This window comes from Lipotes vexillifer, unplaced genomic scaffold (assembly GCF_000442215.2).
Source record: "Lipotes vexillifer unplaced genomic scaffold, Lipotes_vexillifer_v1.1 scaffold1559, whole genome shotgun sequence".
Classification (NCBI taxonomy): Eukaryota; Metazoa; Chordata; class Mammalia; order Artiodactyla; family Lipotidae; genus Lipotes; species Lipotes vexillifer.
In genome coordinates, this window is record NW_006774921.1 from 252,162 (window position 1) to 275,893 (window position 23,732).

Genomic DNA, 23,732 nt, shown 5'->3' on the forward strand with positions numbered 1-23,732 from the left:
GAAGTTGTCCTTCCCGATGGCCTTCTGGGCAGTGCTGAAGGTGCAGTGGGCACTGCCGGAGAGCTGCAGGTCCCCACTGGCAAAGGAGAAAAGCTCCATGTGAACGGGGAGGCTAGAGGCACCGCAGGGGCCCAGAAATGAGGGTCTAGCGTAGGCATGTGGAGTGCCGTGACTTGAGTTTGGAATCCTTCTGCCTCTCGCCAACTATGCGAACTTGGGTGAATTTCTCCGCCTCCCTAGGGCTCAGTTACCTTATCTGGAAAATGAGGGGGTGGGATTAGATCACGTCTTGTGTAACAAAAAGGACCCAAATGAGTGATGGGACTTATCCACAGAGGGCAGCAGCAAACTAGTCTCCCTGTAATTTTGGTTAGGTGGTCATCAAAACTGGGCAAATGATTTTGTCTCCCGGACCCTCAGTTGCTCAGTCTGTGAAATGGTGATGACAGTTCCTCACTCACAGCGTTGTTATGAGGAACAGTGAGATCACACGTGTAATCTCACCCTAGTGCTTGACATACAATACGTATTAACTGCTGTTACCATCAGTAATATGATCACTGTAGTATCTTTTAAAATACACTGGGGAAGAGCCTGTTATCTGTGCTCAGCACTGCAGGGGAATTCTCGATGTTTATTCCTCACTGCAGACTCTAGTCTAGCTGATGGATGGGCGGCTCCAGTCTTCATCCCATCGTTCCCAAGATGCCTCCACACAATGCCCACTGCTTGTCATTCTGCACCAACCTGGCCAGCAAGGAGTTGATGTAGTCAGGGGTGGTTGGGTCAGGACTCAGAGGTGGGGATGTCACAAACGCAGCCGCCTTGGCCCAGTTCTTGCTCCAGTAATGGGTCCCATCCGTGCCCAGGCTGGCGGTGATGGGCTCACCAAAGACCACGTTTCCTACAACAGGTAGGACAGAGGTAATGGGTGATATAATATATGTGCTGCCCTGGGCCGGGCTTAGATAATCATAGCCCCTAAGCCTACTCAAGGCTGTGGCTCTGGAGTCAGGCAGGCCTGGGTTCAAGTCCATGTTCCCCCACTTTTCTAAGCCTCTGCTTTTCTATCTTCTAAATGGGAACAATTCTGTATTCTGTAGAAGCCACTGGTTCCAAGATGCAGCATCAATTCTCAAATTCTGAGGCAAATTAACATTTGAGGCAAAAGAAGAAAAAAAAAAAATATATATATATATATTAATTGGAAGATTCATCCTCATTTCAGAAATGTTAAAATGTGGAATAAATAGGTCCTGGGGCTTCCCTGGTGGCGCAGTGGTTGGAAGTCCGCCTGCCGATGCGGGGGACACGGGTTCGTGCCCCGGTCCGGGAAGATCCCACGTGCCGCGGAGCGGCTGGGCCCGTGAGCCATGGCCGCTGAGCCTGCGCGTCCGGAGCCTGTGCTCCGCAACGGGAGAGGCCACAGCAGTGGGAGGCCCGGGGACCCGAAAAAAAAAAAAAGAAAAAAAAAAATAGGTCCTGGAATTGAAGAAATAAGACGACGTCTACTTCTCAGCCTTGTGAAGATGAAAGGTTTGGCATATACACAAAGTGTCCGGCACATAAGAGACGCTGAGCAAACGTGATTCCTTTTACACCTCTTACTCTTCTCCACTGTAGAAGCCCAAAGCCCCACACGTGCCCACATCCCTGGGAACCGCTACATCCTGCTGTTGCAAAGACATGCCTTGGTTCCACAAAGTAAAACCAATTCCTGAGGATGACACATCTTATTTGCATCATGTTTGTTACTCCTTAACCTAAAGCAATGAGTGATTCGCTCAAGAACAGCCAACACGGGCTTCCCTGGTGGCGCAATGGTTGAGAGTCCGCCTGCCGATGCAGGAGACACGGGAGAAATGAAGACCCAACACAGCCCAAAATAAATAAAGTAATTAATTAATTTAAAAAAAAATAAATAAAACATAATAAATAAAAAAAGAGACAAAGAAAGCTGAGAGCAACCAAATCAAAAAACAAATCCACCCATGATAACAAGTGCTGAAAACTATTAAAAAAAAAAAAAAAAAAAAAAAAAGAACAGCCAACAACCAGGGACACAGCAAAGCTGAGGTTAGCTTCCCGGATCCTGTGTCTAGAATGAGAGGCTGGAATGCCCAAACTAAGGAGAGGGGAGGAAGGATACTGGGACATACACTGATCTAAACTGAGCTTCTGAAAGAAGAAGGGATAGTGATACAGAAGGTAAATGCTATCTCATAGAAGGTGGGTTGGTACCAAGTTTCTCTGTGCCAGAATCTTGGGCTAACAATTCCTGTGCAGCCCTTGGCTTCTTTAAGTTTGGTCCTCCAACTTCCACATTCAAGTTCTCCACAAGGTGGAAGTAAGAAGGCTCTATGGCTAGGATTACAGGTTTTGCCTTGCTTCAGCTCCAATCAATTGGTTTTAGTTGCCTGGATTTCTGTGTTGGGAAGAATTTTAAATACGCTCCTGGTCTCACTAGAAAAGGCTCATGATTGATTTGTGATGTCTGCCATGGGCAAAAGAAGGAAGCAGTGGCAATGATTCATACAGGACAGACCTGTTCTTTGGGGCGGCAGTGAAAAGGATCCACACAGGACTAAAGAGAATTTCAAGGACTCTCCAAAAATATTTACCAAACTAAAGCATATGGGACCAAAAAGAAATGAAGAAATGAAAGTCAAGGCAAGCATTCAAGTACTATTAAGAGAAATACAACCTTAAAAGGGGAAGACCTCTCCCTTTGGACTATCTTTATTTAGATGGAAACTAAAATAAGTAGAGATTGTAATTATATTAGTGCCACAATTGGATTTGGAGACTAGCTCTCCAAGCTGGGAGATTCTGGACAAGATGTGCTTCAATTTCCTCATCTGAAAAATGGTGATAATAAACGCCAGTTTCTCCTGGTGCTTTGTGAATTCTACATAATAATACATTTAAAGTATTTCCCCTCAATGCAGGGCATACAGTTGGTCCTCATTAAACTGAAATTCCTAATGTTGATTCTGAGCAGCCGTGCAGAGATGCTGAAGAGCACTTGGGGATTAAACACCCTGGGGCTTAAATAGTCCCCTGGTCCAGAGGGAAGAGTGAACCCTGCCATACACTGTCTTCCCGCCCTGAATGCTGTTGACTCCTTCCCTGAGAATGACGGTTCATGAGATGTTTACTGGCTTCCATCTCAGCAGCCGGTTTTTCATCACTAAAATAATGCCTCCTTTCCACCCTGGAGACACAGCTGTACCAGTTCTCCTTGCCAGAGAGCCATGAGCCAGAAGGCTAAGGGTGAGGAATTTTTCTACATGGAATTTAAAATAAGACCCAGCATATAATTGAAACACACTGTCTTTGAAGCCCCCAGGTCATCCGAGAATGGGTCCCAAGCTGGATGTGACCATCAGCAGGAGGCATGACAGGGTGAGGATAGTAGGTGGCCATGGGGAGAGGAGTGGAGGTGTCCCCGTGCACTTTTCTTTTCCTTTTTCCCTTCTCCAAGAATGGGTAAGCAGCATTGGGCTTCATTCCTGGCTCTGTCCTGATGACTCATACCCAGCGAAGCAGCCAGGCCATATCATATGGAGACACTTAAAAGCCGAGCGAGAAAACAACAGGCTTCCCGTGAGCAGGGTAAGGTGAGCAGGTGGTGCCGCAGAATCTGCCAGCTAGAAAGGCTGGCGGGGCAATTAGGGAGATTCCCCTCCCATAGGAAAAGGGTCCTGTTTGCCAGAAGGCCAGGCAGCCAAACACTCGGCCATCGGTCAGCTGGGACTATTTTTAGCCGCCCCAGTCACTCAGATGTGGAGTTTTACAGACCAGTTCTGGGTTTGGTAGATGAATCATTCAGCTTGGTCCCATGGGCACACGGCAGTCACAGTCATACAGCTGGGCCTAGGAAATCCTCCCTCCCAACCAAACGCAGAGCCCTATGGCCCCCGTGTCTCAACCACACTCTGTTCACAAGGGAGCCCATTAGTGTGTCACTGAGGACAAGAACGGAAAGCAGGAAAGCAAGTTTTGAAATGAGGGTAAGCTTGAGCTTAGCACGAGGTGAGAAAAGGAAGCCGAGTTAACAGCCATGGAGAAAAGAAGCAGAAATCAGAGGGCCATGGGGACAGAGCCGGGTCATGAAGGCCACACCGCTGGACGTCCTTTGGAGACCCATTCGACGCCTTCTCTGAAATAACCTGTGCTACCCTGAGTGGCTCAGGGGGTGGGACCTCCTCCCTGTACTCTGCCCTCAACCCTGGCCAATCAATTACACCATCTCCGGAGCAGATATTGGTTCAGAGATGAGCCCACGACCCAAGCCAAGGCAATGGCAGTATTCCTGGGGACTTTCCCTTGAGCTATTGGAAAAGATGTTCTCTACTCCCTCACCATGCCCCCACCAAGTGTGGAGTACAAGAGCAACTCTTAGCATTTATTCCTGTCATTGTTCATACTGAAAAGAGAGGAAAGCAGAGTCCAGAAAGGAATAACAGTGATAGAGCCCTAATATCAGTGTTTAAACCCCTTGATCCAGCCATGCCTGAAACACCCTCAACCAATAATTTACTTATTTAAGTCCATTTGAGTAGGGTCTTTGACTGCTGCACCAAATATAATCTTCATGAATATGTCCGTTCATAAAGTTCAGATAACATGAACTGACAGTGAAAGAGCCCAGGGAGGAAAAGAGATGCACCGATTCTCCAAAGAACTGATTCAAGCTGTGTCATCTCGGGCAGACCACTTACCCTTCCTGAGCCTCAATTTACTCATCTGCCAAGCAGAAGAAATCCTGGGATCCTGCCATCCACACAGGATGCAGAAAGGATCCAATGGGCTAACAAGGATGAGGGGCTTCCCTGAGAGCAAGGCAATGAGCAAAATAGGCACCATTTATACAGGACAGCCAAGGGAAAGGAGCCACGTGGCTCGTTAGGGGCTCTGAGATCTTCAGAGCACAAATCACCTTTTTTCCTGGCTTGCGAGATGAGGTCGGCTGCACTCTTGCTCATGACCTTCGTGACGTAGAGAGGACAGTTGGTTTGGCTGGCGATGGTGATGGCACGGAACACAGCCTCAGCTTCCAGCTGCAAAAAAAAAAGTCCCCGGGAGTCAAGGGGAGCACGAGCCTCTCAGAGTGCCACTCCCCTGTCTCTACAAACTGAGAATGCAGTGCTGCACACAGGTTAAAAGCCTGGAAGATCTGCAATTAGACGCCCTGGATCCAAACCTCAGAACTGCAGCTTCCCAGCTGTGTTGCTTTACTGGGCTTCTCAAAAGTGGAGATCAGCCCAGAGATAAACCCACCCACCTATGGGCAACTAATCTACAACAAAGGAGACAAGGATATACAATGGAGAAAAGACAGTCTTGTCAATAAGTGGTGCTGGGAAAACTGGAGCGCTCCATGTAAAAGAACGAAATTAGAACACTCCCTAACACCATACACAAAAATAAACTCAAAATGGATTAAAGACTTAAATGTAAGGCTGGACACTACAAAACTTTTAGAGGAAAACATAGGCAGAACACACTTTGACATTAATCGCAGCAGTATCTTTTTTGAACCACCTCCTAGAGTAATAAAAATAAATAAATAAATAAATGGGACCTAATTAAACTTGAAAGCTTCTGCACAGCAAAGGAAACCATAAAAAAATCGAAATGACAACCCACTGAAAGGGAGAAAATATTTGCAAACGAAGTGACTGACAAGGGATCTCCAAAATACACAAACAGCTCATGCAGCTCTATGTCAAAAAAACAAACAACCCAATCAAAAATAAGCAGAAGATCTAAATAGACATTCTCCAAAGAAGACACAGAGATGGCTAACAGACACATGAAAAGATGCTCAACATCACTAATTATCAGAGAAATGCAAATCAAAACTACAATGAGGTATCACCTCATACTGGTGAGAATGGCCACCATCAGAAAACCTACAAACAATAAATGCTGGAGAGGGTGTGGAGAAAAGGGAACCCTTCTCACTGTTGCTGGGAATGTAAATCGATACAGCCACTATGGAGAACAGTATGGAGGTTCCTTAAAAAAGTAAAAATAGAGTTACCATATGATCCAGCAATCCCACTCCTGGGCATATATCCAGAGAAAACCATAATTCAAAAAGATACATGCACGCCAATGTTCATTGCAGCACTATTCATAACAGCCAGGACATGGAGGCAACCTAAATGTCCATCAACGGATGAATGGATAACGAAGATGTGGTACACACACACACACACACGCACAGGAATATTACTCAGCCATAAAAAAGAACGAAATAATGCCATTTGTAGCAATAAGGATAGACCTAGAGATTATCATGGACCTGGAAATTAACGTAAGTAAAGTAAGTCTGAGAGAGACAAACATCATATGATATTGCTTAAATGTGGAATCTAATAAAATGGTACAAATGAACTTATTTTAAAAACAGAAATAGAGTCCCAGACATAGAAAAAAAATTTATGGTTACCAGGGGTGGGGGGAAAGGGAGGGTAAATTGAGAGATTGGGATTGACATATACACACTATTATATATAAAATAGATAACTCATAAGGACCTACTGTATAGCACAGGGAACTCTACTCGATACTCTATAATGAAATCAACTATATGCCAATAAAAATTAAAAAAAGAAGTGGAGATAGGGAGGGTGTAGCAGGGGACGGTGGGGTGAGAGCAGTGTCTGGCCAGAGTGGGCACTGCATCAGCGTAGCTAGAGTTTTCCCTTGGCCTATTCTCTCCTCTCCCTGTGATTATCACAAAGGCCACATGTGATGGAAGTCTTTGCTCCCCAGTCTGCAGGGCAGAATCTCTGGCAAAACACAATCCCAACATCAGTATGTATAAATAACCAGTGAAGGCAACTAGGCATTAAGTCCTTTCCTGCAGCAATGGGTTGTCAGCGATGGGTTCGTCCCCACAGGCATTTCTTACACTAATAATTCCCAGGCTTCTCAACACAAAGATTTCTTTTATCACTGATTTCCTCCAGCCCACCCTAATGTAGAATTCATATTTTCAAATACACTAACCAACCCAGTTGAATTTAATGAGTAAGAAATAAGAAATCTTCCCTTATTTTATTAACAAAGCAGGATCTTAGAGCTCAGCCTCTCTCATGAGCTGGATCTGTGTTCTGGTTCTGCCACTTAGAAGCCAGGTGATCTCAGGGATGTTACACAACTTCCCAAAGACTCAGTTTCCTGGTCCATAAAGCAGGGATAATAATAGGACCTGACACACAGGGCTATTCAGAGAATTAACAGAGTTCATCCTTGTAAGGCAATTAGCTCAATCCTTGAACAAGGCAAGTGTTCCTTGAAGGCTGGCTATTGGTTGCGTTGCTGATGACGCCTTCTGACCAGTGGGAGAGCCTGCGTTACTACCCAAAGCCCGAATTAGTCCAATTCAGCCCAACGCAGACACGCTGGCGCTTTTCCTTTCAACCAGCAACAGCTCCTTTTTAGATGGATATGACCCTCTGGTTAGCCATGTAACCCAACACTTTAAAAAATATCAAAAATAGCTTGCAGATACATGCCCAATGTTTGTATAATGCAAACCAGTCACTGCCCTTGGTGAGTGTGACTTAGGAGAAAGACTCTAAGAACTTGGCTGGTCCAGCCAGCATCCCCCAAGCTGCACTTTGTTAAACGTGGTGAGATCAAGATCCTGGAGCCCCAAGCACAGGTGAATATGGCCACCTTCCTGAAGCACCCAGACGTCAGAGTGGCTGTCTCCGAGCCTCGGCTTCAGCTCTCTGAACAGCATTACTCCAGATGCTCTCTAGGTGTGCTTTGAGCTGAAGAGGGGCTTCAGAGCCCCTCCTGCACCCTGCTGCCTGTGCTGTGCTGCCCACTCCAGCCCCTCCACGACTGCAGTCCAGGCCCCTTTGATCTCATCCCCCCACCTCCAAGCACTGCAGGGTTTTCAGCACCTTGACAACATGACTATCTTTGGAAGGTTACATCACCCTCCAGCTTCACCCAAACGGGCTTCCAGTGTGGTCGAGATCTGCAGCTGAGAGGCTTTTTACTAAAAAGGAGATGGGAACAGGGAGAAGAGTGGGGGGTGGGGTGGGGCTGGAAAAACAAACCAAGGAACAAAAATAGACTCTGTTCAGAAATCCCTCAAGGATAACCGTTATCTCCATTAAATGCAATGAGCATAGTACTGGGTATAGGCAAATGCTCCAAAGAAGGGACCTGGCATTAAGACCGACTTTTCCGGAGGGCTGTGACTGTAACCTTGATCACACAATTATAAATTATTTCAACTGGCAACAAAAATATCATTAAACACAGTGGAGCTTCTAGGGTGCTAATAATGTTCTGTTTCTCCAACTGGGTGCTAGTTACACAAGTGTGTTCAGTTTGAGAAAATCCATTCCTTTGTGAGAGGAACAGTTTTCTCTATGTGTGCTACATTTTCTTTTTTAAAAAGATCCTAACAGAGATAGCCAATGGGAATACTGTGATTTCTGGTTCTGGCTCCTTCTTTTACCTGTTGTAGAGAGTATGGAGCTTGGGATGATACAACAGGAAAGGATTTGCTTTGTTGACATGGAGGGCCTGGAATCTGCTGCAGGTGCCAGACCCAGGCTGATCTCCCGAAGCCAATGTGCTCTCAGCCATATGGGAAGCCCATTCCCAGCTCCGGGCCTGTGCCAGCAGCTGAATTTGCTGACAGCCCAGAGACGTGGAATCAGCCACTAGTTACCATTCATTGGTTCTTTAGCTCCTAAGCACTGATGCTAATCAGCATTCATCTTACACGTGGGAAAAATGTACCTGGATGTCCTCATCACCATACACAAATCAACAGATATAATGTCTACGACAAACCCATTCGGCCCCCTGTCGATACGGCTGATATTGTGCAGGACTCATAATATGGAATAAAGGAATAGCGGAAATGTCTGAGATTCACATGATTAAGAAAGGGTTTAGATATTTACCAGTCCTACTGAGTAACTGTGCAACACCCTCCGACCTGTATTGTCTTTAGAGAGATTAGAGGCCAGAAGTAAACACTCCCTTTCCACTCCTTTCTAATTTCCTCAGGGGGCCTTGAGTTGGGTCAGTCAGATGTGGTCTTTGGAAGAAATGTTCCAGTTTCTGGCTGGTATTCACAGAGTCCCACCACCTTTCAGAGATGTGTGTTCACACACCTTATGCGTGTGTGCCAACAGAGGGGGAGCTGAACGCAAACACTACAATGAAAAATGGGCAGCAGGCCATAAACCAGGCTGCTGCGATGACGGGAGTCTCCCGGAAGATGAGGCTAAAAAAAAAAAAAGAGCCTCCATTGCTACTGCTTCTCTCTACCACATCCTCCTGAAAATTACCTCCTCTGGTCTGCTCAGTACATGGCCTTCTGGGCCGGTTATCCCCATTTCCAACATCCGGGTTTGCTCCTAGAATGAGAAAAGAATAGAGAAGAGTTTTTATATGAGCTCAACCAAGGTTTGAAAGAGTTAGGCTGGTATATTCTAATCTAAAGATGAGTTCAAGGGAAAAAAAAGCATCAAATGGGGATGTTGAACAAATTTGTTAATTCTATATCTGGAATTGCAAAACAGGGTACAGTCTTAACTAAAAGAAGAAAAGAGCCTTTAAGGGTGGCTTTTTTTATTAAAAGGACCGACAGTCTGTGAAAGTATCAGGTTTTTTCTCCATTACACGTCAAAAGTCACACCAGTTCACTTATTCTTCATTTCTTTCAGATGCAGACACCTCTGGAAGGACACTGGCTTAACTCGTTTGTTTATTCATTCATGCATTTTGAAACCCATTCCTTCAACAAAATGCATTGAGTACCTGCTCCGGGACAGGCACCAGGTTAAGCAATTGAATTAACTTCACGGAGCTTACAGGTTTCCTGCTCTGTTTCTCAAAGTCTGCTCCATCCACCACCTGCTTCAGAATCTGCTGAGTTGCTTTTGTAAAAGTGCAGATGTCTAGCTTTACCCAGGCCTACCAAATTAGAATATATGAGATAAATTCTAGGATTCTGTATTTTAATAAGCCCCTCGGGCTTTCTCATGCTTTAAATGTTCGGCTATAATAAGCAGATTCAGAATTTCACCAGACTAAATCATGCCTCTAAACAGCATTACCTGACTTATTAGCCTTTTGGTGAAATTCTATTTAACTAGGCTAGGCTGTGGATGTGGCAGAGCTCTCTACCCCTCATAGCTGATGGCTAATTTCCTCAGACCCGGCCAGCTTTCTGGAAGCAGGAGGCTGGGCTAATCGGAACTGGCACAAATCCTCAGCAGCAGATCTGCAGTTTTGCAGGCATTCACGCTCAAGCACTGAGGCCAGTTCCTAGGAACCTCACGCTGGTTAAACAGGAGATGAAGGAGGGAGTGAGCTGAACGAGGCTTTGTCTCACCTGGAAACTATGAGATGCTTAGAAAGGAAGGGATCCCTTTGCCCTGGAAAAGAAGAACCCTTTTTTTGTTGTTGTTGTTGTTTTTTTTTAAATTCACGTACATTTTTTAAAGAGGAGGAGGAAAAAAGGTGCATATGCTATCAGCAGCCACGAGAAGTAAAATGGTCACTGCCTCCAGCTCGACAGAACTGGACCAAAGGTCAGACAGAGGCTGATACTTCCAGCAAAGTACCTCCACTTTTCATTCTTCCTGTTCCACGTATCAAAGCTTAGATTAAATACAATTTCTTCCAAACTCTGGTGACTTTTTACTCTGAACTGCCTCGTGAAGTCACACAAGGGTTGAGGTGTCCAACTAAAGCATCTTCCATCTTACACGACACTCTCCTTCCTATCTGGTCCAAAAGTGCTGCGACAACGCACAGGATGAAACTCGCTCGAACAATGGTCTCCGAGCACATTCCAATCACCAGGGCAACTTTTCCATAATACACCTGACTGAGCTCTCCTATGACCTCCCGAATCTGGATCTCCGGAACTCGGAGAATCCCAGGGATCGTTCCTTAAGCTCCACGGGTGATTCTAGTGCACTGCTCACGTTGGGATGGCCTATTCACAAAGCCACGGTGTCCCTATAGCTGGAAGGTTAAGAATAACATGTAAAGACCCATGGATGCCACCTGACATGGGTGGGGGAGGTGTGGGCACCTAGAGGCACCGATCGCTGCTGTAATTACGTCACAGTTTCGGTTGCTCCAAGAGGAAAGGGACCCTGTCTTTTTCACCTTCCCCCTCCAAGGTTTGGCACATAGTAGGCACTCAGTAGATATCTGTTGGATGAAGGGCTAAAGACGCTGTACTCTCTGACTGCTCTGCCAGCTTGAAACTTTTGAAAATGTCCCTTGTTGGTACCCTTAGGAAATACTTCTTGCTCTTTAGTCACTTTGCATAAAGTGTAGCAAAAAACTCCGAGTATAGCAGCTACCTTCATTGAAACAACGTGATAAAATCTTTCAGCCTGAGCTGAATTTAATAAACACATACACGAAACTCATCCAAATGGAGAAGCGCCCTTATTCTTTTCCTGACCGGGAACAGATCTTCCCAAGGTGGGGCGGAGACGGGGAGGCGGTGCGGAAGCAGACACACTTCTGTGCTAAGAAGCCTCAAAAGGAAGCTGGAAAAGGGGCTGTGAGTCGGAGCCCGTCTGCCTCCACAGAGGCTAGGATGAAGAAGCAGGGAGTCTGATTGCTAGGGCATCTGGAGGGAGGGCTGGGGCGTCTGGCTGTTGCACGCAAAGCTTGAGAATGGGGAGGAGGCAGCTCCACCACCACCAGGGTGGATGCCTCCCATGGGAGCAAGGCATCTGGAGCCTCTTGGGAAAACGACTTCACTATCTGGGTGTGCGGGGGATGCGGGAGAAGGCTGTCAGGGGCCTGACTAATTAACCTCCTCGGTCATAAGGGAGTGGAAACTGCACACTTAACTCACCTCCTCCGCTAGAGAGGCAGCCCTGAGAGTCTGAAATCCTAACCGCTGGAGCCTGCACAGCCCGGGCGCCGCCTCTCCGGGAGCCTGCAGCTGGACTGGCGGGGAAGGAGACTTCTCCACCATCTCTGGGTAAAGATGCTCACTGAGGCACATCCCCTGAGAAGCTAAGATTGTGTTCTCCCAGTTGCTGGCTGTGATCCCTGGGCCAGTGACCTCATCCTTCAGAGCCTCAGTGTTCTCATCTATAAAACAGGGAGGAGGGTGGGCGCCACCTTGAAAGGCTTGGGCGAAGATTAAATGGGAACATCCGAGAGACCTGCCTCGGGCCTGGCACATGGTGGGAAGCGCTCCCCAGGTGGGACCTGCTGTTAGAAGCTGACGGGTCTGAGATGAGGGTCGGCCTCAATGTGTCCCCACACCCCTGCCAACCACATTCGCCACGTCCTGGACAACTTCTAAAGAACAGCCCGAGTACTCGAGAGCTCTGGAATGCAACTGTTTTGGCTCCCCGCTAGAGCCTAGTGCCTGGCACAGAGCCCTCAGGAAATACTCTTAAAAGAATGAATAATGGTTTCTTGCTGTTAATGTTATCAAATGGACTAAGAGAGCTGACACTGTTTGCTGGCTGCCACCTCCTAGCGGAAGCCAATCCTGAACGCTTCTGAGATCAACAAAACCCTGGCGAAGACACATCTGTGCATCTAGAGCCCATTAAGCAACCCAGGAGATGGAGAGAGAAGTGCTTTCTGCTTCCTTACAAATGATCGATTTGGGCCTTGGGGCCCTTGCTTTCATCACTCTTTCCTCAGGTTTCTCAATATGATTTCTAGGAAATCAGTGGGATGTCTGATCCCCACAAGACCTGAATTCATTATCTAAGCCCGTGAGTTCTGCAGTCCTGGATCAGATTTCCAGCTTCTGAAAAATGCTGTCTTAGAGTTTTTCTTTAGGACTGAGCATGACACATACCTGAATTCATTATCTAAGCCTGTGAGTTCTGCAGTCCTGGATCAGATTTCCAGCTTCTGAAAAATGCTGTCTTAGAGTTTTTCTTTAGGACTGAGCATGACACATACCTTGGACTCATTTTCAAAACAGACTCAGCGATGCTCTCCCACTAAATGGCCCAGTGTGAAAACCTCCTCTGCCAGGATGCCTTTTCTGATTCCCCAGAATGGCCAGACGGCTCCCTGCTTTCCAGCATCTTCCGCTTTCTCCCTCGCTTGTCTATTTGCCCTCATAATTCCTCCTCCTAGACTGTGAGGTCCTTGAGGGCAGGTTCTGTTCTTGGCAGAGTACTTAGGAGGGTGCCTGGCACATATTGAGAGCTCTGGCAACACTGAAGAAATGAGAAAATAAATGGGAGGCAGACCCTAGCCCAAGCAGGAAGTGTACTGCAGGGAGCTGCGCTGTGTTACCTGGGCAATGATATCCCCATTCTCGGCGTGCACCTGAGCGATGGCTCCCAGCTCTCCCAGACAGGTGAAGATCTCATACAGCTGAAACAGAAATGAGTCTTTGTCACATTCACAAGACCCAATGCTTTTAGCAATCTCATGCAAGGGCCAACGACTAGGGCCAGAGCTAAAATAAATGGGATGAACTAGAGGAAATAAGTGACTAGGGTAGAAATACAGACTAAAACATGCACAACCAAGGAGGAGTGCTAATCCAAAGGAACTCTAGGAAACTGTCTATATAAGGAACCCAGCATGTCTCCTAGGCAGACAGGGCACACATCTAACAGAGTGATACTAACCCCCCCACTCTGCCTCCTGCACACACTTTAAATGGAATTACTTCCCACTGAACTCAGACAGAGCTTCAGAATCCTTCTTAACACTCCTGAAAGGCACTGCAGCCTGGCCAGAAGCTAACTCAAAAGCTGAAACCTCTATCTCTTAGGCCCTCAAGGCAGACCACCCTTCATCTCCTTGCCAGGTGGTATGGGAATTCATTTTCTGAATTTCTTCTGAGAAGCTGAGATTTGTCTAAAACAAGCACACCCCATGCATTTCGGAGAGAGAGAGTCAGAGGCAAGCTGGTACAATTACCCCAAAGAGCAGATGGCCCTCCTTAATCCCACAGGGCTGAGCACTTACACTTCCCCTGAGTTCCCGAGGGGTGTAGAGTTTGTTTGGTAGATGGGAGATTTAGACACGCCCTTCCTCTTGTCCTTTTGAGAAAGCTGCTGCCAGTAGAAATTTCAGTTCCCTGTCTGCCTTGCCCCGGGCACCCTGCCCGTTACCTTATTTAAAATGTAGCGTGAATGGCGAGGACTTCAGGAAGCTCTCTTGCCCAGCAGTCTCCCACACTGACCACAGTAACTCATGTGCAAAGAGCCAAGGTCACCGGCAACCATAGGAAAGCCATCCAGAGACCCCAAACCACACAGTGATGGGTTATTACCTCTGTGTTCGACACCTGATACAAATCCTTATAGGCCATGTAAACCATGAAGGAGTTCACCCCTGCAAGAGAGGGATGGGAGGGAAGACAGGAGGAAGACAGCATTATCACGACCCTGCTGCATCCTGTGCTCCCACAGTGACACCCCCCGGGCCCCGAGGGCATCGCAGGCCCCTGCCCAATGCAAAGCGGATGCGTCCCATTCTCCAAGAGCATTTTTCTATTTCCTCCTCTACCCTGTAAAATTGACGATTCCTATGACGTCATAGCAGAATGGTCTCTTCTTCTGCGGCTCCTCCCTGCCTCCACCTCCACTGTTTCCAGCCCAGAGGGCCAACAAGCCTCAACACTGCTCAAGGCAGGATACAGTGTCAAGAATCACTGCAGCACACTAGCTGTGTACACACACTAGGAGTGGCACCACGTGCTGGGTCAGCGAGCTTGGAAACCCTAACCCCTTGAGCCTCGGTTTCCTCATCTGTAAAATGGAAAAATAACACCATCCTGCTTCATAAGGTGGTTGGAAACTTTAAAAGAGACAACACATGCAGAACTCTTAGCACCAGCACGTGGCTGATCTCCTGGGAGTGGTTCATTTTGCTCTTTGTGAGTGCCTGCTCTCCAGGCCTGGGCAAGGTGTTGGGTCTGAGAGAGAACTAAGATCTAGAGCCTGTCCTAGGGGAAGTAACAGAGCTAATGCAGAGAAGTCAAGGTTCACCTTGGGCTTAAATATCTAAGTCATCAGCGTTACAAGGAAAAGAGCCATTTAATTTCTCCCCCCAAATACGCTATTAATAGAGTAATTTACAGAAATAGGTGGGACTGGGGGACAGAGAGTCATTTAGAGGAAAGGAGGGTTATTTTGTTCTCCAGCCATTAGGGCCATCTCAGCCCACAGTACTCCAGGCCAAAAGTGGACTGTAATCTGGGACCTTCCCTACCCACAATGGTGCAACTCAGGGCAGTTTTTCCCAACACAACACTTCCCACAAGTCTCTGGGTGATCCGTGGTATGACTCAGGCCCTTCGGAAGGGAAGTGGGTGTTAAAGCCATTCACTTTTCTACCTAGTTGAGATGCAGTGTGAAAGGAGACACAGAAAGAAGGGAGGCAGGAGACTTCCCTGGCGGTCCAGTGGTTAAGACTCCACGCTTCCACTGCAGGGGGCGCGGGTTTGATCCCTGGTGTGGGAACTAAGATCTCGCAAGCCGCGCTCACTGTGCGGCCAAAAGAAAAAAAGGGAGGGGTTAATCTCACCCTCTGTATCAGATAGTGAGAACTGGGGAGAGCTTGTGGGGTGAGGGGGGGATGCAAAGGAGAGCTCGTCCTCTGGGAGGTCATCCCCTCCCCCAAACCCCGAGCACACTGCCTTCCACTGCACTCCTGGCCTTTGCATCGAGACTGCTCATTGATAACAGTACTATAAAATTCGCATAATAATAATTATAATAATATTAGTAGTACTAGTATCACAGCGCTATTGTTACCATTATAACAATATTCTGTATCTTGCGGCATTTATCCTATTGCTCTGCACCGGCCTGCTTCCTTTTGCCATGGATACTGGCAGAGGCCATTCCTCATACTCCCCTAAGTCCTCCAGGACCCACTCGAATGCGGAGCACATCACACGTCTGCATGCATGCAGAGCGGGTGGTGCGTGTGTGAAATACTTGACCATCAGAACACAGAAGAATCTAAGTCAGTGGGAACCTAAATCATGGACTCATAGAGAGGACACAGACACACGCAGATACACACACACACACACACACACACACACACACACACAACTTTCAGGCCCTAAGCTCCTATCTGGAGTACGAACACATCTTTGCTCCCAGAAATGTCTTAGCCTTTTCCGAGGATGCTATTGTTATATAATAGTAATGGTTGGATCTTTGGAATCACAATGATAGAGTTTAAACATTCTTAATCTCATATGTACTAGCTGTATGACTTTATGTAAGACGTCAACCTCTCCTGACCTCAGTTTCTTCCTCTGTACAATGGGCAGTATTGCACAGAGGTGCAGAGCACAGGCTTTGGGTAGATCCACTGCTTACAAATTCTATGATCTTGGGCTACTTATTCTGAGCCTCAGGTTCTCCAACTGCAGAGTAAGGATAATAATCCCTATCCCATGGGGATCCTGTAAGGAATAAGTAGGATGGCATAAAGTGCCTGGTCCACAGTGGTACCCCTATAACTGACATTCATACTCAGGGTTCCAGGGTCCAGCAAGGAGAAGCGACTAAATGAGTGGACAGTATGGGAAGGGCAGGCAAGGGGGAAGGGAGGAAGGCACATCCGGGCTCACCTTTGTCCTTGATAAGGCTCTGCACTTCCTGCTTGACGCTGTCATTCCAGTGGGTAATGTCCACGTGTAAGGAATAGTCACAGCAGCTCTTGCCATCAGCCCACTCCCGCCACTTTTCATAGGCCTCCGTCAGGCTGGACTCGGGCTCGGGCACCACGTGGTCAACTGAACAACAGAGGCCCCGCATGGGCGATTCATTGACACAGCCTTTGGTCCCCTCTGTACAGGTCTGCTCTTGCTTGCTTAGCTACGACAGCAAAGTCTCTATTTCTTGAGCATAGGATTAACCTTAGAAAGCGTTCCCGGGTGGTTTCAAGGTTGCTGATGATTCAACTGTCACTTAGCTATGGGATCTTGGGCAAATTACCAGCTTCTCCAAACCTTAATTTTCTCATTCTTAAAACGGGCACCAAGTGGGGTTGGGGACAGGGGTAACACTGCCTTCCCTCTAAGTTTGTTAAGGGATTAAATGGGAAAATGCATGGCAAGTGCTTCACCTGATGCTTGGCACATAGTAAGTGCTCCATAAATATTAGCTATCAATTGATGAGCACCTACTGTGTGCCATTATTACCAGTATTACAGGAGTCACTGCTGGTGATCAAAGTTGGACCCCCTTCTATGGGCAGAAGGAGGGGCTTTAAAGTTATGTCTGGGCACAAGAGAATGAATGCTCGTGCTTACTGCCGTAGGAAAGACCTGGTATCAGTTACGTGAACTTGACGCTTGGCCCACAGATATCATTTCCATGCAAACTTTTTATCAAGAATATGGTTTCTTTGAGGCCAAAACCTACTCTTGCAGTACCTGCAATGGTGAATAATACTTTTAAAAAGAATAAGATTTACACCAATAACATTGGTGAGGTTAAGGCAAAAATTAGAGTTTTTCATAGTTCCCCCTGGCAGTCGAGAGAAAGTATGAATTGGTACAACTTTCCTAAGAACAATTTTGAAATGTATATCAAAAACCATGACATTTTTCATACCTCAACAATTATTCATATACCTAAGAATTATCCCTAAGGAAATAAACATGGCTATATGCAAAATCTGGGTTCTCAAGATGTTTGCCACTATTTATATATTTATGTAAGTGAAAAACTGGGAACAAAGTCTTACAATAGGAAAGTTTGGTTAAATACATAAATTGTGATACCTTCATAAAACAGATGTCAGGAGTCCATTTAAAATTTGGTAGAACAAAAATAAATGAATGGAAAGATATACATGACATATTAATTAGTGAAAATAGAAGGCTAAAGCACAGTATGTTTATTACAATCCTTTTTGTTAAATAGAAAAAAATATATAGTCAAACTGTGACAGTGAAGTGAGATTTATGGAGTTTTTCTTCTTTTCTGCATACCTAGGGTTTTTAAATTATCTACAAAGGACAGGTACACTTCTGTCATTCTTGTATGCTTTCCTCTCTTCTCACGTGGAGCTCCTTCCCTAATGCAGAAGCCCAAGCCTAATGCATATGTCCAGGATTCTGAACAGGTCCAGCTCCTCAGCAAGATGGCAGAAAGCCGGGCCAACATCACTCATTTCCTCAGCCTTCTAGCACAGACAGCCTAAGCGCACTTATCAGAAAGCAAAGGCATGGAGCTATGTTACTGATGCTTGGACCCACACCAGGGCCTTCGTAGGCAGGCAGCTGCCGAGAAGTCAGCTGGCTTCCTCCCTTTGGCTGAAGAAAGGCTTTGGTCTCCCAGAGTTGCAACTTTTATGGCCCTGGCACAATTTTCCTGGGTTCCCACACCCAACTAGCTGAAGCTGAACCCTGCTACTGCTCCCGTTGAAAGGAAGCAAAAGACAGTGAATAAGTCTACGGCTCAGGCTGTACTGAGTTCTTAAGTGGATGTATACCGTGGTAAACAGTGCTCTTGTTGACCAAGTTGGGGGCCAGGGCTGGGACGGGAGCCAATTCATTGGGATTCCTTTGGCTTAGGAAGGAGTGCCCTGGAATGCTATCTGCTCAGTAATCCTGGCATTCAACTCCCTAGGTCTCTTTGGAATTGCAAAAGTCACCAGAAAAACAAAACAAAACAAGAGAAACAACCCCCCAGCTTGCCCAATCTTAAAGATATGAATTGGTCAAAATACAGCACAGACCAAATAACACTAACCACCAAGGAAGCCTCCAAAGTTCTCAAGAACTGTAAATCTCATTATCATTCTCTCTGGGATGCTTCTCAGCCCCATTCTCACTGCTCTGCCTGTACTCTCTGCCCCTGCTGCCTCGGACCCAAGTTGGACGTCCTGAAATCGCTTTTTGCCCATGATCCACAACTTTTTAAGTCCACTTTCCACAGAGACTGGCCCAGAGATGATAAGTGCTGATTCCCCACCCATGGTATACCGGGCCCCTGCTCTAAGGCAGACAGAGAAGACAGCTGCTTTCAAGGTCATGAACCTCCTGAATCTCCTCTATGCAGTTACAGGAGCTGCCAATGTCCTCACTATAACCAGCTTTTCTCAGGCCTCATCAGGCAGAAAGTCTAAAAACTGAATTGAGGGGAAGTGTACGAGTTACCAATAGAGACCACTGCAGTTAACATGTTAGTTAAACTCGCTCCCTAGGACCCCTCGCACGCTTCACAGAAATATGTAAAGTCGGGGGACTTACTGATCATGGTGGTGCCCCCCGCTAAGGCAGCCTTGGTCCCTTGGAAGAAGTCATCCACTGTGGTCATTCCCTTGTACGGCATCTGGAAGTGAGTGTGGACATCAATTCCTCCAGGGATCACCATTTTCCCATTGGCCTCAATGGTCTTCACCCCTCCAGGGACAATCAGATTGTCTCCAATTTGCCTGGTGAGACAGGGAAACAACCAGCAATTTAAAAGAATGACTTCCAAGATAAACATAGTATTATAAGGATTTGAAATGTTGTAACTTATGTTTATCAAAGTAGTCTTTTGCAAGTGATTCACAAGTTTAGCAATCTAGAAACAAATAAAGACAGGTATCCATAACAGAAAACATTTTTTTTTATTACAAGACATTGAATATAGTCCCCTGTGTTATACAGTAGGACCCTGTTGTTTATTTTATATATAGTAGTGTGTGTATCTGTTAACCCCAAATTCCTAATTTATCCCTACCGCCCTTTCCTCTTTGGTAACCATAAGTTTGTGAGTTTGTTTCTGTTTTGTAAATAGGTTCATTTGTATCATTTTTTAGATTCCACATACAAGAGATATCATAAGATATTTGTCTTTAACTTACTTCACTTAGTATGGTAATCTCTAGGTCCATCCAGAAAACAATTTTTTTATAAACACAAAACAATCTGATATGCTGTTTGGTAGGACCGTGTGTCCTGGCTTAGAACTGTAACCCCAGTGGTTTAACCATGTCTAGAACATAGGGTGTGTAATAAATATTTTTTAATAAGTGTTTTTATTATCCTTTTCATTTTGTTCTTTATTTAAAGGTCAGGAAGAACATTTGCAGAAGGACCGAATGGCTGTAAAATAATGAACTATTAGGAGAGACTGAAAGAGGTAAAGAATCATTTTAAAGAATAGGTGTGTGAACTTTGCTATCGTCTAAATGGGTTCATCTGTGCTCCTAATAACAAATGGAATCTGTCTAGGGCATTTCACAACTCAGACTTCACTCTCAATTCCATCCTTCCCTGATAGTTTATCTGTCAATCACAGCTGATGGCAGATTCTCAAAGAGGAAGCCAAAGACGCAGATGCCTACACCAGCTGCTTTTGTATGGTCAGCATCTCAGTAGAAGTTTCAAGCCAAGGAAGGTGATTATGACAACCTCCACCAGACACAGCTTCACCCAAGAAGCTTCAGAGCACCCCAGGGAGGCAGAGAAGGAGAGACTGGGGTGGGAAGGAAGCCAGTAAGTATGCCAAGGGCACACTACACAAGACAAATGGCAAATACAACTACTCCTAGCACAATGTAACCGCATAGACCATCTACGTTGCTTAGTTCACATCCTTGACTGAAACATCCAGTTAATTCCAGGTAGACTTATGATTCTTTTTTTTTTTTTAACTAAACTTATTTTATTCATTTTATTTTTGGCTGCATTGGGTCTTCATTGCTGCACACAGGCTTTCTCTAGCTGCGGCGAGCGGGGGCTACTCTTCATTGCAGTGCGCGGGCTTCTCATTGCAGTGGCTTCTCTTGTGGCAGAGCATGGGCTCTATGCGCACAGGCTTCAGTAGTTGTGGCACGCAGGCTCAGTAGTTGTGGCACACGGGCTTAGTTGCTCCACGGCACGTGGGGTCTTCCCGGACCAGGGCTCAAACCCGTGTCCCCTGCATTGGCAGACGGATTCTAAACCACTGCGCCACCAGGGAAGCCCTAGACTTATGATTCTTAAGGCTCTACATTATCATAAGCCCTCTCCTACCTTGGGACACATGTACCCTACTGCCAGTGGCATGAATACTTTCCGCTTTTGTTCATAGCCAGCTAAGAAAGACACTCTCCTGGGGTAGGAAGAAGTCTACCATTTGCCTGACAAAATCTAAGTTCTACAACTAAAATTAAGTCTTCCTGACATCTCTTACCACGTCACCACTCTGCCATTCCAGAGCCACCACAATTCAAAACACACTGTGGAAAAAATGCAGCCTTGATTGTAACTCCATTCTAGCCCAGATACTGGCCAGTGTGTTCCCATTTCCCTCCCTCACTGATTCACCTCTAAGAGAAATTGAGAACCAAGGGCATGAAGAGTTGCCTGGCTTGGGTGTGCCTATGTATGTATGCTTCTACCAATTTTGACAACTGGTATAACACCCAGTCTGAAAAAGAAAAGCCTTCCCTCCTTTTCCCCACTGAACCAATCAAGGTCCCCTTAATCCTTGAAGGCCTAGCTTCTATCTCCCCTCCTTGGTCAAGTTTCTACTGACAGCCAGGTCTAATAGTTAAGAGTGTGGCTCTGCCCTGGATGTGGGCTATGTGGGTTCGCAATCTTGGATCTGCTAATGCTAGCGTTATGATTTCGGCCAAGTTACTTAACCTCACCATGTCTCAATTTTTTCATCTGTAAAATGTAATAAAAGTGCCTCCTCCATAGGTCTGTTGTGTAGATTAAACATTAATCTGTGTTAAGCCCAAAGAACACTGTTAGTTAGGCACATGCAAATTCAGTAAATATCAGCTACCATAATCAATAACCACCTTAATCTCACATAGCCCTCTCCTTCCTCTGGATCTCATCTGTTCTACTAACTTAATACTCGATATTGGTATTATCTGGTGATGTCATGTGCTTTGCATGTACAGACATGCCACTCCCCCTAAAAGACTCTCAGGTCCCTGGGGGAAGGGAGCACGATGATTTGGGTCTCAGTGATATCTACCATAGCATGTGACATAGTACGTGTCCAGTGCCTGAGACAACTTCTTTGCACATAGCAGGCACTCCATCAATCTTCACAGGAAACAATTCTGTAAAAACTGGAGGAAATTATTTCTGGTTTTATCGCAGTGCCGGGCACATACTATATACTCAGTAAAAGGTAGCTCTTACAAAAGTCTCTATGTGTTAAGTACTGGGTTAAGTGCTGCAGATACAGAGAAGAATAAGATATGGTCCTTGCTCTAAGAGGGCCAACAGTGTCAGAATTGCTACGATTGATAAAAGCACAGGGCTTTTAAAAGCTCAACAAAGGGAAAGCTAGCCTAGATTTAGGGGCTGGTAAGGAATGTTGGCCTACAGAAAGTTGTATCTAAGCCAAGTTTCCAGAGATAAGTAAGCATTCTATAACCAGAATCTTAAGCTAGCCAATGAAGCTGAATAAGATAAAAATAAAACTCAATGAGGCCAGGGATGGCTCATATGGTGGGTTGGATATACCAGTTTTATACAATATCTTATCAATGTGGGGAAGTACCCTGCTTTATGTGATGAAGGCTATGTGTAAATCAAATCCTTTTTTAAAGGTCACTATGAAGCTACACATAAAGGTTACCTGGCTGTGCTGCTTACAGGCATCCAAGAGCAAACCATTTTGTAAAGTAATTATATATCCCTAAAGTATCTATTTGGAAATCTTGCCTGTCCTATGTATGTCCTATCTGTGCTCTGCCTATCCAAGTCCTACCTAAGTCAAGGTTCACTTTAAATGCCCTCTCCATCTTAAAACCTTCCTCTGAAGGGATTTCTCCTCCCTGTGCACTTCTAAATTACTTATCCTCATTTGAACTCCTTTGGTACCTATTACACTAGGCCTTATATTTTTAGGGTGCTGTAATTTGTGGACGTTTTCCAGTGACCTTAAGGACAGTGGTGACATCTCCCAGTTCTCCAAGACACATAGAGTGCCCATCAATGCAGCTTGCCCAAAGGGGCCCTTAGCATCATTTGGGTGACTGAGTTCAGATTTTTCCTTTCATTCATGTCATCCAAGTGAACTAAGGCTAGCTTCCATTTTTAAGGGATTATGTGCATCCGGACTGAAGGGCTAAAATAAAAACTCATTTTTAAGGAGGAGAAATGCAACACACAGAAGCAACGGGCCAGTAAGCAAAAAAGAAGCAAGTTTCCTTCTGAGCCTCTAACGAAGAAAGTTCAAAAGACAAAGCAAAGGGTACTATATACCTACTTTATTAAGCCATCTTCCATGTAAATATCAGCATAAAAGGATTGATCATCGTTGACGATTCTGCCTCCCTTGATCAGAAGACGGTCGCTCTAGAAAAGAAGGAAAACAGGAGTCATTCTCACAGCTAGGATTTCAGAGAAGAGAGGTCTGCCGAGGTTCTCCCAATTCATTGTTTTAGAGGTTTAGCAGAAACCATTTTCTTAAGACATCTGTGTGCTCAGTGCACTCAGTCTTTCTGTTAGGTATCCAGTCTTTCTCGTTTGACCCTATTCAAATTATTCTGGAGTTTCACCTCTTGCTTCTGCAACCTATCACAACCACTCAGAAATGTAGCTACTCTTTAATACTGGCTTTTTCCAGAAAGCATTATATAATGCAAAGTGGCATAACATCTACCTCAGTGCCTAGCACTCTGCCTGATATTCTGTTGGCACTCAATAGTGATTCCCAAGAACAGAACTTAGGGTCAGGCATACAATGAAATGGCCTTTAAAAGTCTTTATATGACAGGGGGATCATGTTATGTTTAAAATTCAG

At 45.7% G+C, this 23,732-nt stretch overlaps 1 protein-coding gene across 1 annotated transcript in view; it reads right to left on the reverse strand.

The window, feature by feature from the left end:
- Window positions 1-23,732, reverse strand: part of DPYSL3 (dihydropyrimidinase like 3) — a 41,302-nt gene that overhangs the window by 11,072 nt on the left and 6,498 nt on the right. The window contains exons 2-10 of the mRNA XM_007449589.1: window positions 23,196-23,284; window positions 19,238-19,422; window positions 16,607-16,771; window positions 14,288-14,349; window positions 13,297-13,377; window positions 9,339-9,407; window positions 4,943-5,063; window positions 748-904; window positions 1-76 (exon numbers count right to left, since the gene is read on the reverse strand). Of these exons, the coding sequence (XP_007449651.1) occupies window positions 1-76; window positions 748-904; window positions 4,943-5,063; window positions 9,339-9,407; window positions 13,297-13,377; window positions 14,288-14,349; window positions 16,607-16,771; window positions 19,238-19,422; window positions 23,196-23,284 (1,005 nt within the window). The remainder of the gene's footprint in view (window positions 77-747; window positions 905-4,942; window positions 5,064-9,338; window positions 9,408-13,296; window positions 13,378-14,287; window positions 14,350-16,606; window positions 16,772-19,237; window positions 19,423-23,195; window positions 23,285-23,732) is intronic.